Source organism: Lepidothrix coronata, unplaced genomic scaffold (genome assembly GCF_001604755.1).
Source record: "Lepidothrix coronata isolate B3197 unplaced genomic scaffold, Lepidothrix_coronata-1.0 Scaffold51, whole genome shotgun sequence".
Classification (NCBI taxonomy): Eukaryota; Metazoa; Chordata; class Aves; order Passeriformes; family Pipridae; genus Lepidothrix; species Lepidothrix coronata.
In genome coordinates, this window is record NW_016690231.1 from 1,426,428 (window position 1) to 1,441,845 (window position 15,418).

The window sequence follows — 15,418 nt, forward strand, 5'->3', positions numbered from 1 at the left end:
GTTTATCTGGATGTGATCGAAAGGACACTTTGCTATGATGTGGCCAAAGCAGTTGTTTGTTCAAGAGTTAAAAGGAAGGGATATTTCTTCCCATGGAGGAGGATCAGGAAATTAAACCTGGACTCAACTCAGATCTTCCTCCTTTCTCATACGGGTTTCTCTCCACAAAGAGGGGGTGGCAGTGGGCTCAAATATTCTCCAAATACGATTTCCCTCTCTTCTACAAGAAATTTACAGAGAAAACAGTCTGAAATCCCTGCAGTCTTCTACAGATATGCCACATGCTGAAGCTCTGGGCTTCTCCCATACCGATTTTCTCTGGTTCTCCATACTGATTTTGCCTGTTCACAACTCACACTGCAGTCACGTCGAGATCCACGTGCCCACCCCAGCCCATGCACAGCAGCTGGTCACGTCTGCATGTGTGTTTGGTGACACACTACCACTGACCAGCTCTTCAGCAGCCAGTCCCACAGCAGCGCCAGAAAGTCTGTTTAGTTTGTAAGCCTGCAAAACCTGGCACACACCTTTACAGAGTCTGGAACGGCACTGCAGTATTTACATCCCTTCCAAAGAACCACAGAAACATTCATCACTGTATGGTCATGCTCTACTTGTCACACACCAGCACTGGCATCCTGCAGAGAACTGTATCCCAAACAAGCACCCATCTCAAAAGTACCTTTGGGGTATTCAGTTCGTTGTGGCTGCACTGAACTGGTTTCTGACCAGAAAAGACAACACTTTCTTCAATCACCCTGTAGAAATGTTTTCTTCACGGCCAAACTTCAGAAATATTCACCACCCAATACTGAGGTTGGTTTTTCTAAGAGCTAAGGATCGTAAAGTAGCCACGTGTTTAAACAAGAGGTCATTATCCACCAGCTTCAGGGTTCAGTGCAAGCTTCTAAGCAAAGAGCAATTTGAAAATAGAGCTGTTAAAGCACTAACAGTAATTTAGAGTAGTTTAAGTTTCTGTTTTACTGATTTTTCTGGCTAAGATTCATAGGGCTATCAAATTAGCATCTGCGTATCTTGTTGAGTGGAGTAAAGTCAATAATCTAACAGGCCCATTTCGCTTCTCTTTACTGCTGCAATTGTGTGACTTCATCGATACTGAGACCTGAAGGCAAAGGACACAAAGCCAATGCCCTGCAGCAGATGGCAATCCCCTGCTCTGAGTGTCACTCAGCACAGTCCACAAGATGAGATCTGAGACGCTGCAATCAGAGGAAACTGTTCCTGCTCAAGATGCCATAATACCAAAGGTTTAACACTAACTTACTGGTTCCCAACACAACCATAGGAAGGGAGATTTCTCAAAGGCACCAAGTCAGCAAGAGACTGAGAATTTGACCCAAACCTTTAAAAGCTTTCTAACCACACCGTTCACCTGCACCATAACCTGGAAGCTTTTAAGGACCAACAACAGCAGCAAATAACATTTGTTATTTAAATAAATGTGCTCTATTAATTCTTTGCAGAGAAATCTGCATTACCCAATACCGATCTCCTCAGTCTCTCCAGCTTCATCTACCCAATGTGGTACGAAAAGAAGCTCTTCCACACCCTTCCTTTCTCTCCCTCTCCTTCATCTCTGGACAGCAAATCATTTTCAGCATTGGTTTGTGCTGCCCTCAGCGCCCCACGCTGCCAGACTGGTCAAACCCACAGATGGAGGGAAAGATGCCTTTCCAAGCCCACCTCTGGAAAGACATAGATGTGGTAGGAAAAGCCCTGCAAGCTCCCCTTGTTCCCTTTGAAACCCGAGAACAGATGAGCAGCACATTTGAAATTAATTACAGCAAAACCTACTGCATTGTTCTCTCCTCCCCTTCCTTTTCCCCTGACCCCCTCATCGCAGAGCTCTCACTGGAACCTCTGTGGAGTGTATATTTTCCTAAAGTCGCCAGGGCCAGAGCGGTACAGCTGAGACATTCACAGAAGTCAAAGAAAGTGCAGGCCCAGGTTAGTGCACAGGGGCACAATAGTTCCTTAAGAGCGAGCGTCTCCCCCGCCGCCGCCCCCCTCCTCCCAAACCTTCCATCTCTAATGAACCTTTGGTGTCTGTCCACAAAAAACAAACATCAATCAGGCAACAGGCTGTTCCTTTTCCCCTGTTGCTAGTCTGAAATAACAGTCATCCCCCGCTGGGCTGGGAACGCCACTTCCCTCTCCAGCACACATACGGGATAATAAGGGGGAGACGAAGGAGGGAGGAAAACCCGCTCCGAGGTGCCAGAATACACAGCGAGCCGTGCCTTTCAGAGCCAGAGAAAACTTGGGAACACAACAGCTTTTGATTCCTCCTGCCCCACTGGGTACGTTAATTATTTAATAGTTGGCCTGTGAATTGGTGGTGGTGGTAGGAACAGGGTGGAAGGGAAATCAGGCTTTTCCTCCCCGCCCCCAGCCCCCTCCTTGTGCTGGCAGAATGGTGTGTGCACACACACGTGTGTGTGTGTGTGTGTGTGTACAAGGTTTTGGGCATGCCTGGGACCCTGCTCTGGCCGTGTCCTCCCTCCCCACCCACACAAGACCCTCCTTGTTGGCCTATGACCACAGCGGCCATGGACAGCACGAGACAGCATCTGGATGGAATGAGTTATGGGGCAGAGAAACACACCCTGCCTGCTCTCCCTTTGCAGGAGGATATTTTTCACGTATTATGCTTGGGGGAAGGGCACTTTGGAGTTTATATTGGATTTCGACAGAGCTGGAAATGGAGCTGCAAATCAAACAGAGATCAGCTTATGATTTGCAACCAGGGCTTTCTAGGTGTCTGAAGCAACACTTTGGAAGGAGCGTAGGGAAAAGGAGAATGTAACTACATCTCATTTGGATGGAGAGGACTCACAGATGTTAGGAATATTTTTGATCAACAGCTTTCCTGGCACCGACTGTGGTGGAATCCACAACCTTGACGGCTAGCTGAGTAAGAAAGTGCTGGCAAGCTCCTGACTGCATGCAGGCAATTTGCAATGCTGCCAGTCAATATTTCAGTGAAAACAAAATTGCAGGGATCATATTAAAAAGAGAGGAAAACAGAAAATAAAACAAAACAAAACCCAGCCTGCCCTTCAAGAGAAACTCTGATACAACCTGATGGGACAGACCCTTCCAAATCCAAATGCACTCTTTGTTTAAAATGAACACACTGTGATGGGGGCCCTGCCGTGAGCATGCAAAGGAAAGCCCGCCAGCAGCAACAGAAGCAGACACAGCAAGAAGTGGCTTTACACCGAGACACCTGGGTGGCATGTTTAGTACATGCCTGCAGGAAATGATGCAGAAAGAGGTTTATAGTTGTGTCCATTTGGTGGAGGAAATGTATGCAGCAGGCACGGGCCTGAGCCAAAAACCTGGATCCACTCCTCTTCAGTTTTTGAGAGGAGAGGAAAAGTGATGGGAAGACAGGGGAGAGCTCCTCGGGCAGTATTTTCAAATTCTGGGTCTGCCATGCTGGTCTGTTCTTAGTCTAAGCAATGGTATTACTGGGGAGACTGCCAGCAGTGTAGCCCAGGCAGTATTTCTCTCTGGACCAGCCTTGAGATAACTGACACAGGCTCCTGGGGGCATTTAAGCTGGTACAGCACACACCACCATTTGGAGTATCTTCAGAGTACCTCTGAATTACTCCCACCTGCACGGCTGGCAAAAGGGTGCTCTGCTGCTCACAAGCACTGACTCAGGCCCTTTCCTGCCCTGGCCTCAGGACTAAGCTTGGCTGACTGGGTTGCCAGTCAGTGGGGGTCCCCACATGTCTGCTGAAGGCTGCTTTACAGCATGTACTGCTGGAATGACATGAACAGTCCAGAGACTGGCCTGCAACACAAAAGTATTTCAGGCCAAAAGGTACATTATGCTCAGAGAACTCTTTTGTTGATCTAAAGAAAAGTATAAAATAATCTGCTCCACTTAGGTTATTAAATTGATTGGTACAGAATGTGATGGACATATTCTAGTTGCTGGTTTCAGGTTTCTAGCTCGGTTTTAAAGACCGATTCAGTAATAAAAATAATGACATGTTCATTATTGTATAAACATTCAATGCTCACACTGTAAATTTCTTCCTCCAGCTACTCAGCCTGTATTAGAGCAGGTTGTCTGTGCAGAGCTTGCACTGTGAGCGCCTCTCCTGCAACCATGTGTGGAGGCCAACCATGGAGGAAAGCAGCTGGCTGGGGATAGCTCAGCTGTTTGGAAGCCAAATCACAGAGTACTGAGAAAATGAAATGTTGGCCGCTTCATCCAACAAGGCTGGCCCTTCCCTGCCACCCTGCCTTCCTCAATTCCCAGGGAGCAGCCTCTGGCTTTGCTTGCAGTTTAACATTCACAAGCCAACGCAGCTTGAGGTCAGTTTGCAAACTCTGATGTGAATTTTAGCGATGCTGCCTGGTCCTACACGTCCCAAGATGTCAGAAGGACAAGGACTCATGGGACTGAAGGGACAAACTCTTCTTCCACAGGTTTTGCACTACAAGACAAGGAGCATTCAGGAGACAGATCTCTCCCAGAACTGGATTGTCAGTAAATATGGAAATACAGAACAAACTTAGCAGACACCAGCAGCAGATGCAGGTTCATAGATGTCTGCTTATTACCAAACCTCACTCCAGCTGAGACTTAAATAGCCTCCTTTATGCACAACAGGAGGGGGAGTGCAATGAAGGAAACTGGCAATTACACATTTTATTTCCCTCCCAGCCCATTCGCTGTTCATCAGGTGGCTCTGCACCCCTAGGAAAGGTGCTTGTGAGCACTAAGTTAAGCACAAAGCCAGCTTGATACTTTCCTTTCACTGGGAGGAAGTTTCCATGTGCTTTTCTGGATGTGGTGTAAAAGCACAGTGAACACATTGTTTTATATTATTTTGAAAGCACTGTGAGTGCCTGAGACACGGGGACTTCCAGCCTGCACTGTCTCTCTTTTCCAAGGCTGCAACCTCTCCTGAACACGATGGTGCTCAGAAACAGGGTCTAACACCACGCAAGGATTTATCTGTAGAGATGCATCTGCAATCTTCTTCTTCCTCACCTTTCAAAACAACCTTCTCCTTTCTAAAATCTCCACCCAAACTCCAGTAGGCTGACCAGCAAAACACCAGCTCACAGTGCTCCATGATGTACTTGGGTGTAATCAGGCTTTCCCAGCTTTGCTGCTCACCTCTTAAGAATGGATCTTCAACAGGGCAAAACGTTACTGTCCATTTCATTGGAGAAAGATCTGGAACTCTTGACTATTCCCTTATGGATAAGCCTTTAAGAATTTATTAGTGATGAAACTAGTATGTTTCTTCAGAAACTTAATAGGGCTCCATAAAATTACTTCAATAACTTTTAAAATTTAATGGTGAGCAAGAACCTTTCCCCAGGCTTTTTGAACTGTCCGACAGAATCCCAGAGCGGGGATATAATTCTGCAATAAATTTTGCAGGATGGTTAAAAGAAATATAAAAAGATTTTAATTTCCTATTACCTCCTGTAAGACTTTGCCATCAGTTTAAAGCAAATACAGGAACTAAAAGCACCGTAGTCACTTTCCTCTCCCAGTGATTCACAAGAAAATATTTACTGTTTGGGGAAAAAAACCCCAACAAACTAGAACAAATATCCTTTTCAGAAACATAGACACGCAAACATAAACACTCTGCCAAGTCCTGCTCTTATCCATTGGTGTAAACCCAAATAAACGCAGGGAAGTTAATGGAGTCAGTATGGCTTTACCTGGCTGAACAGAGCCCGGGAGCCAGGGCTGAGCACAGCAGAGGTGGAAGGAAAGCCTCACACTGTGAGTCCCTGGGCAGCTCGGCAGCAACATTAACAGGCTCCACAGGGAACGTGTTCAGCCCTTGTTAGCAGGAAGGATGGCCAGCGAAGCACAGAGCTGAGGGAAGCGGTGAGCACATGCATGACTAGCACAGTTATTAAGGAAAATGCCAGGAGCCCCACGGCTGAAAGCAAGCCCTGAGCCTGGCCTCCCTCCTCCCCTCCCACGGGACAGGAGCACAGAGCTCCACCACTTCCAGCACTGATTTCAGCTGAAGCTAATAGAAACAGAAAAACTGAACCAGAAACATGGCATGAACTGCTGACTGGGACAGTGGGGATGTGTCATCAGCCCCAGCCCTGTCCTGGGAGGAAGGCCTTGGTCTTGGGAGGGGCAGTGAGAGGAGCAGCGACAGGCTGACAGCATCCTCTTTTACAGCATCCTCTTTTCCTGAAGTCTCTCACTGGGACTTACAGACCTCCCCAGCACTGCACACAAAAGAGTAACCAGATCCATTTGCAATTAAACAGCACACCTTGGTCTCATTGATCACTCCCACTGATTGCCCAGAAGGAAACACGAGCCAAGCCAGGGTCAGATCCAGTTCCCCCAGCACCCAAACCTGGCACTGCCCTGTCAAACCCCCTGTGGATGGGGACCTGCAGAGTCCCCAGTGGGCTATTCCACAGCACAGCTGCCCACGGGTAACCTGTCAAACTGCTCCACCACAGAGACACAAAGCTCTGGGTGGAGGGTGGCCCTGAAAGGAGCATCGGAGAGCTGGAAAAACCAGCACAAGCCTGTGGCACACCCCTCCAGCACAGGTCAGGGGGATGCAGAGAACAAGGACTTCTCTTCACGAGGAGCAAGCCTGGTTTAAATAGGGCTGTGGTGGGCACAGCTCAGACCTGTACAGGACACCCAGACACTTCCCCTCATGCCTGTCCATGTGAGGAGGGAATCAGGTTTACACCCAGCATTTAATTTTCTAAGAAGCCGAAACTTTACAAAATCTTCCATGAATAAAACATGTCTCTGAGGTATTTTAAAAGCAGAACTGAGAAGACCCAACAGTTCTGTGGGGATTGCAACTGCTGCTCTTAACATCAGCGCCCTACAGCATCCTTCTGGTGCTGAGACACAACCAGCATCCTGCGAGCAGGGAGCGCAGCTGGAGACAGCACCGAGACCTACCCGCTGGCTTCTGCTACTCCAGAAAAAAGAAAAACAAACTATAAACAAGGAGTAAAAGGATGGTATCTTTCAAGCGTCCTTTAAAAGCCTAGGCAATGTAAACTGCTAAATGCACTTGGAAGGAATTTCTGTTTTTTTCCCCTTCTGATTTACAGTTTGATGGTCCTTTTATCTACTCTCACATGAACCGAGAAAAGCTAGAATGCGCCTACTCAATCAACATGAGTTTGTGCTGGCCCATTCAGGATATATAATATTTTGCTTTTATAGTTTATTTTAAATAAAAAGTATAATTAAAGAAAATAAACCACCCACTTCATAACATTTATACAATGAGGACTTTATTTATTTTATTTACGTTTTGGTGGGCAAGGCACAGCATGCAGTTAGCTTTCCGTGATACTTAACAAAGCCGCATTTGAAATTTAAAATCTTTAAGGAAATGAACAAATTCTGCGGAGGAAGGGCAGTTGAGCAAAGAGACTTCTTACATTACCCTAGGTAATTGTGCATATATATGTTTCTGTGAGTCTCTCTCTACTCCAAAAACATATCCATGACTTGGATGCTTTAAATCAAAAAGCAATTTCAGTCTGTAATTCTTGAATAAATAATTAAACACATTTTATCTCCTACAGTATTGCTTCTATTCATTTTAATCTCACTGACAGGAATGCAGCAACATACCCCACATCCTTAAAATAACAAAACAAAACACAAGATACCAACCAGAAGGCCTGGAAATGTTTATAATTCAACTTTTCAACTCTCTTGGCTGCAGCCTGGAGCTACAAAGAAAGCTCTATGCTGGCTCCCTCGAAGGAGAGAAGCCTGGGGGTCGCTGTGCAAACCACACGGGCAACGGTGCAAGCAAAGCCTGCCCGCCTGCACGGGGCAGCTCTCACTTTGGGAGGCACACAACGCTCAGTCTGTGTCAAAGGTAATAAATTATCCACTTCTGCAGCCTGAGTTTTACAGAACCAACTGGACAGTGTGGTTAAGTGAATGGTCTCTCTTGCTTGTCCATCATAATTTCACAGACAGCTGCCGTGGAAGGGATGGTTATGGTCTGAATAATAAATGCACACAACACAGCTTACAGGGGACAGAGAGTACATTCCCATTCCCAAAGAGAAGGCTGAGCTTTCCAGAGCCTAGCCTGCAAAATCAGGAAACTACAAGACTGAAAGACTGCACTATTTTGTGTGTTTAGTTTCGGTTTGAACGTGGATAACTGGCTGTGACTTGGGTGATTATCTCAGGTACCCACAGTGTTTGAAAATCAAAGTCCTCCTCCTTCTCAGGCCACTTTATAATTCCATATATGCCTATGCAAGACAGCTAATGTACTCATCCAGGCAGTGGCAAAATTAGATAGAACTTTTCAAAAAGAGGATGCTGGGACTCACACGCTGCATTTAGCATCAGTTCAGGCTATCCAGCACTGCCAACCCCCAAGCATTTAGAAATCACAAACTATCTTTAAAATGAGGTTAAAACCAAGGTATTTGGGCTTCTCTGTGACTGCCTGCTGGCTGTGAGGTACAGAAGAGTCAAGAGTTCCAGGCTCTTCTCTGCAGACAGGAAGACTAAACTCTTGCTTAAAAAATGAAATTAAAGCTTAGATTTTGGTACAATCCTCTCAGGGCCTGGGTTTCATGAAAAACACAGAATACTGTAAGCTTGTGATAAAATCACAAGAGATGTGGCATGGAGAGCAGAGCAGCTGCAAAGAATCCTGAGCACTGTATAAATCATAGCAATATGGCTGCTATCTAAATAAGTGCATTACTTAATTTTATCTATTATTACAGATGCTTCTGTGGAAATTTTTGCATGCCTGTAATCATGGTGGACTCCTGTCCAAAGATTCAGCTGTAAATTATCACCCCCCTCTCAAGTTCCCTGACTGTGAAGGTAATCACACACAAGATGGTGACCTCATCAAAATGTAACCAGAACCTGGGGATAAAACTGAGATCAAGAGACAGGATGCAGCATCTCAGATCCTGCTGTGGACCCCACACAAGAAATCTGGGAAGATTTATGACATCTCTCCTGACCTGCATTCATGTAAAACACAGCTAATTGCCTGAGCGGGTGCTGTGGGACGTGTTTGCTCTGTCTGGGCAGATCTTCCCGTGATGGAAAGCTCTCCCTCCCAGCACAGTGAGGTAAAGCCCTGAAGGAGAGGTGGGCTTGATTACAGGAGGTGCTGTCCCAGCCCAGACAGGGAGTCTCTGACCCTGACAACTGGAGATAGAGTGCCGGGGGACAGGACCAAGGCATGCAGGCAGCACAGCAAGCCCAGGAGACACCGGGCTCCTGATTCCCCTGTCAGTGCTGAGACCATCGAGCTGTGCTGCTGCAAACTGTGCCAGGCACGGTGTCTTGAGCTCAGCTGCATTTAGGTTGTTTTCTGCTTCACCAGGCACTCACAGGTTCCTCCTGGAGAGCTGACTTGCTGCTCTCCCATCCTGCCCCTGCCCCTCCTTTCCCCTCTCACCCCATCTCACAGTAATAACCATCAGTTTTTAACAGCATGTCCTACACTGGAGGTTTTGTAGTTCCAGCTTTTAAAATGATTTAGTGTGACAGTTTACTGCTGAATTAAAAAAAAAAAAAAGGAAAAGAAAAAGGAAGAGAAGAAGCAGAGAGAAAAAGGAGAGACAGTCCCCTTAAGGCAACAACATTATGGAGCAGTGATCTCAGAGGAACAAGGGTTCTTCTCTGGTTCAGATGTGCTTGTCAGAGCTCAGTGTCGTCTCTGAACAAGAAATCTCTCTTGCTGGCCCAAGGCACAGTTTTGTGGTCAAGAGGACAGAAAATAAAGGGAGGGAACTTCAAAGAAGCAAAAGCTGCATTAGCCCGCTGGGGCGGGTGGCTGCGGCACATCCCATGGCTGACAATTACGACCTGCATGCCGAGAAAGCTTGCCTCCCTCTTGTCAGAGGGATAAGACACAGGCTGTGAGCTTTAGAGCTTTGAGGATGTGTACAGTTCATGATGAAAGATAGCACTTCAAAGCCCTTTGCCTAGAAACCCAGGGAGAAGCGAGAGCAGAGGGTAAGCAATCTTTTTTCCTGGGGGGTGCCTATGCGGGGGAAGGATAAGACTTACTTTCACTGTCATTTATTATTGCCATGAAAATGAAGCCTTGCACTGTTTATGGAATCTCTCATTAAAAGGATCTCTTGATAAATCGCTTGACAAACATTCATTAATTAAGTCTCTGAGCACACTTGGCTGACAGGCATTAGTCTTCATTTTGCAGGAGGGGGGATCAAGGCGTGGGGCTCAGCAAGCCCCCAACAGCCAGGGCAGGGCTGGGGCCCGGCCAGACACCCTGTGCCACCAGATAGATGGATTACACTGCTCCCTCTGTGCCCAGCTTGATTCTCATCCAAGGACAGGAGCAACACACTTGTCTTCAACAAACTCCAAAGCCCTTGTGTCCCCACTGCTGCTCAGGGCCCCCCGGGGCTGCAGGGCAGACGTGGCTGTGCAGGTCTGGCTCCTCCATGGGTGTCTCTTGCCCTGGGGGCTCCTGGACACCCCTTTCATCTCACAGGCACCTCCTCACCCACAGCCAGCCCAGGGCTAGGAATGGAGACACCTGGGCTGCTGCCCAGGCTCCACTTAACTCTGCCATGGAGATTTTCCTCCTCGGGGCCCTTGACCTACCAAGCCCTTTGGGAAACAGCTACCTTAAGAGGCCCATTTCACCCTAACCCTGCCAGTGGCCCTGAGTTCAAATGCTGGGGACTCAGCAGGTCACCTGGGCTGCAGCTGCAAGGCTGTTGTGGTGGAAAAGGAACCACCTCTCCAGCTTTCCCTGGCATACAGCAGGTCTGGAGCAAAGAGTGGTGGGAGAAAGCTTACCCACCTCCAGCCAGACCTCTCAGAGAAGCCCACTGACAGAGGGAGCCAGCAGTGAGGACCCAACACTCAAGTCTTTAAAATACAAACTATCCTACATCACACACTTCAAAACATGATCACAGCAGGCAGGAGGAGGTCCTTGCAGTGACTCAGGGGTGACCATCCCTCTCACCTCCTCAGCCCCACAACACATGTGCCCTCCTATCCATCACTGTCATCCCTCTGCCTCATCCTCCCGCCTGGGGACAGAGGGACAGATTTGGCTTTCGCCTACGCCTCCCCTACCCTTCCTGGCACTTGCCCTTCAGAAAAAACAAGCACTGGCTGGGAGATTCCTGTGAGAAAGGAGCTGCATGAGAGAGCAAACAGACCTTTATTATTTGCTTATTGATTTATTCTCCAGGAGGATGTAACACCCGGCCCTCGGCAGCAAATGCCCTTGTAACTCTGTGCTGCAGCGACAAGTTGGCCAAACAAACGCTTTACTGAGTCAGAAAACAAAGACTGTCAGCAGAGCAGATCAGGGCTTCTCCCCTCTTACTTTTAATTATTATTTCCTTACACAGAGGATTTAATCTCCTCTTCTCCTGGAAGCTCAAAGTGCCCCATTCAGCCCATTTCACAGCTGTGACTGCCGAGGTCACCCCGGGTCAGGACACCTCTGCCTGCAGCACAGTAGTGACTGGTCCCCAAGTGGATGTCCACGCCGTGCATCTGTTGTTGCAGATGAACTGATGTCAGGAGGAGGAGCACGGCCACCACTGCGGCCCCGGCGGGGAGGGGGCAAAGGCAAACCCTACCCAGAGAGCCCCAGACAAAGACACTGCTCCTCCGGCCCTTTGTGCAGCCCTCAAATACGGTCAAAGGTGACATTTTACAGCTGTTCCAGCCTCAAATAAGTGAAACCCGTCTATCTTAATACTTAATTGCATTGCTAAGCTGCTGATAAACTGGGACGGCATAAAACAAATATGCAGGGCCAAACGCATCCCCAGGGGAAGTTTGTGGGGACAGGGGGAGCTGCACAGACAATGAACTGGGAACGGGGCGGTTGCACCAGACAATGAATCCACTTCATGTGTTTTAAAAGCCTGGTTACCTTCAATAAAGGCTGTAGCATGGATGCTGCACATTTGCTAGCTAATATCTCTCCAAAAAGGCCGCAAATGTTTACAAAAGAAGGGCACAATGCAAATGCCCACGGGAGAGGATGAGCACGTGCCACGCCACGGACGTGCCCATCAGGAAACCGTGTTAAGCTAATCCCCTCCCCACACAGCCACCACGGCTCCAGCCCGGGAGAACATGGCCTTAAATCAACGCTCTTATCTCACAAAAGGAATTTAAGTGCAGCGCTTTGAAAGTCACTTTCTCGCGGCCATATGGCAGCCCCGAGCCCAGTCCTGTTCATTTGCATGTGCGAGAGACAAATCCGGCTCCTGCGTTTCGGGAGCGATAACAGGGCGAGGGGTAAAACTTAGCACTGTTTGGGTTTCTGCATAAAATCTTGCTGAGGCAAATTTCTCTCACCTCTCAAGGCAAGTGCCAAAAGCTGAGGCAGCCCCCAGGAGAGCTTGCCCACGATGGCAGCCCAAACTGATCACGAGGCACACCGGTACAGGACCAGGGTAAAAGAGGAGTCTGAGACAAAAGCCATCATCTGAACTCAAAGCTGGCAACGTCTACACCCACATTACACCAAACAGGAACAGGCTGAAGTTACAGGGATATAAACAGCACTGAACACAAACTTCAAGACAGCAAATTCGCAAGCGTTCGCACATTTAACTTCCTGATAGGGAGGTATTTTGAAAACTCATGTTGCTGAGCTGCTCCATGAAATGAAGGGGTGGGGGATTTTGGGCTTCAGCACAAGGAGGAGCCAACAAAGCTGCTAACGCTTCAACATAAGCCTCTCCAGCAGATCTCTGTGCCAGGCATTATGCAGGATGGCAAGATTTTTGTTTTGCCGAGGCAGTGCCGTATGGGCAATCTGGTTTGCCTTATCAGCGAGCCAAGTGAGAGGAGAGAAATGCTCTTCCCCACCATTTGTTTAAACTTCCCTTTTCCCCCCAGATAAAGCTGCATACTTTTGAAAAAATATCTGCAAATGTAATAACATAATAGGCTTGTCATCGGTTCCCACATTTGGCATTGAAAATCTGCAAAGCTTGGAAAGAAAGAGAATTCCTAATAGTTACTGCTGCTGAAGAGCCCAGCTATAAACTGGGCCTAGATCCAGGTGATGGAGCACACAACCACCAAAATGCCTTTCCGTGTCCAGCACCTACTCCTACACAACTGGAAATCGTTCCTTTCTTGGCCCCACTGAAATAAGGCAAGAAGGTTTATTTCATCACTTCTTATTGATGGGCCTCATCTCCCCTCTTTGGGGTATTTGCATGCCCCTAACATTCATTACTGCTCTGAAGCCATTTCATTGTGCAGCTCAATGCTGAGCACGCTGCAAACAGCCACATGCCCCATTCGGAGCCACACAAACCCCCTCGCACGGTGATGTGGAACCATTCCCAGCCCAAGGCTTTCCATCATGGACCACAGTTTGCCCTCTCCAAGGCCGTTTCTTCGGTATTTTTGCCCAGCATCCATCTCAGTGAGATTATCCCTGGGAACACATGAAACTAGAGCAGCCCTGCTTTATGGCTGCACCGAGCCCTCAGAGGAGGGCTTGGCGTATTTAGAGATATGTCACCGTGCCTCCCAAGGGGAATGTGAACGGCACAGTCTCTTAGCAACACCCAGTGCCTATCACAGGTAACTCTCATTAACAGGAATAGTGGGAGCTCTGAGCTGAAACCCTGCAATGTGCTGATCACCTTCCCCCGCGCTGGGAGAACCCGGACGGACAGGCAGGAATGCTCTGTGGGCACGAGGGGAGAGGGATGGGCGAGCCCTTGGAGAAGGATACAGGCAGCACCAAAATATTGATTTGATTAAAAGAAACGAGGATTTGATTGTGTTAGAGAGAAAAGCATATCCCCTATGCTTCAAGTCAGCAAGGACTGATTTCTCCTTTGTCAGTAAACCCTCTCTCCAAGACATTTATTACAAATCTTACTGGAAGGGAAGAAATCCCACCCCACACTGAGACAATGCAGCTCTAAATTTCAACTTAATCATCACAAGCCTGTAAAGCTGATCTTTATGACAATGTGTGTGGCCAAACTAAAGGCTCTGGCAAAACTGATGTCTTGCTATTCTCACAATACAGATTTCGCAACCCGAATCTCTTGCTGTAAGAAAAGGAAAGCATTTCTCCAGGTCACTTACCTTTATTTGCTGCAGGAGAGAACAGCTTCTCAGAGCCTACAGAAGCCTGAAAAAGGAAGAGAAAAAGAGGGTGAATAATACTGAAGGAGAAATTCGGAAGGCTTGCTCACAAAAACACAGCTCATAAAACAAGTCGATTATCTGTAGACCTGCAGTTGCACATTGCACCTGGAGGGTGCAATGTTGTGCCATTAAAGAACAAGCATGCATCCTGAGGAGATGAGAGCAAAGCGTATACACGAGTACTGTCCTGATCTCACCCAACTATATCCTCTTGTCTCATTTATTTAGGCAACCATGCAATGCACAGCTAATTTTATCCATGATTCCTCGTATAAAAACAAAACCAGTGAAACTGCTATCAAGCTGAAGGAAAAAAAAAACAAAAAAAAACAAACCAAAACACACTTCAAAGGCTCTCTCGTTGAAAATAAGCTCATTTCTTGCTGAACATGCAAAATGTAATTTGTGTATTGGAAACACAAGTTGCAACTGAACACATCCGTATGAAGGAGGGTGTTATTTAATATTATGCCAAATGATTGGTACATGCTGCTATGCACTTAGTTGAGTATGAAATAAAACGTCTTCCTCTTGGAGACTGGGTTGCACTATGCTCTGAACTCCACAGCAGTGGATTTGTGCTCCTCACAGCTCTGGGAAATAGTTAAAGAAATCCAATTAACCTAAACCTTGTAAACAGCTTCATGATAATCAGGGTCACTAGGTTACAGAGAAGATGATAATGACAGAGAGGGAAAAAAAGTCCGTTCATCGTAAATAAAGCTTTTATGAGTTAATTTGATGGCTTCCTTTCCCCCCCCAACGGATATCAAACAGTCAACCTATTTCAGCATAAGCTTTTCCTCCTCGCCATCAGATAAAATAGCAAGTAGCCTCTCCAGAATCAAAGCTGGTCTGGGAGCAGGAGCACGATCAGCATTACTACATTACTACCATCTACAAGATAGCTGAAAGTATTGCCAACGTGTTGGCACTGACTGCTGCATGAATAAAATGGGGTGAAGTACAAAGCTGACGAGCAAAAGATACTGGAAGTGAAAAACGCCTTTTTCCCCTGACTCTGCTTTAAAAACAATGAATTAATTCAACCCACGGCTGAACTAAGCTGATTTTATTTTTGATTTTATTGATTTTATTCTGAGGTGCCTTGGGAGATTTGCATGATAAAGAGCACTATGAATTGTATTACATTGCTATATATTTTAAATGACGACTCAGAAGGAAAAAAACAAATAGTAAAATGCAAGAAGATCTGCAT

The 15,418-nt window shown here is 47.0% G+C and overlaps 1 protein-coding gene across 14 annotated transcripts in view; it reads right to left on the bottom strand.

Annotated features, from left to right (window-relative positions):
* FBRSL1 (fibrosin like 1) overlaps nt 1-15,418 on the bottom strand; it is a 510,214-nt gene that overhangs the window by 41,341 nt on the left and 453,455 nt on the right. For all 14 annotated transcript variants that reach the window (XM_017815486.1, XM_017815477.1, XM_017815483.1 and 11 more), the window contains one exon: nt 14,137-14,182. In XM_017815486.1, coding sequence (XP_017670975.1) covers nt 14,137-14,182 — 46 coding nt within the window. The remainder of the gene's footprint in view (nt 1-14,136; nt 14,183-15,418) is intronic.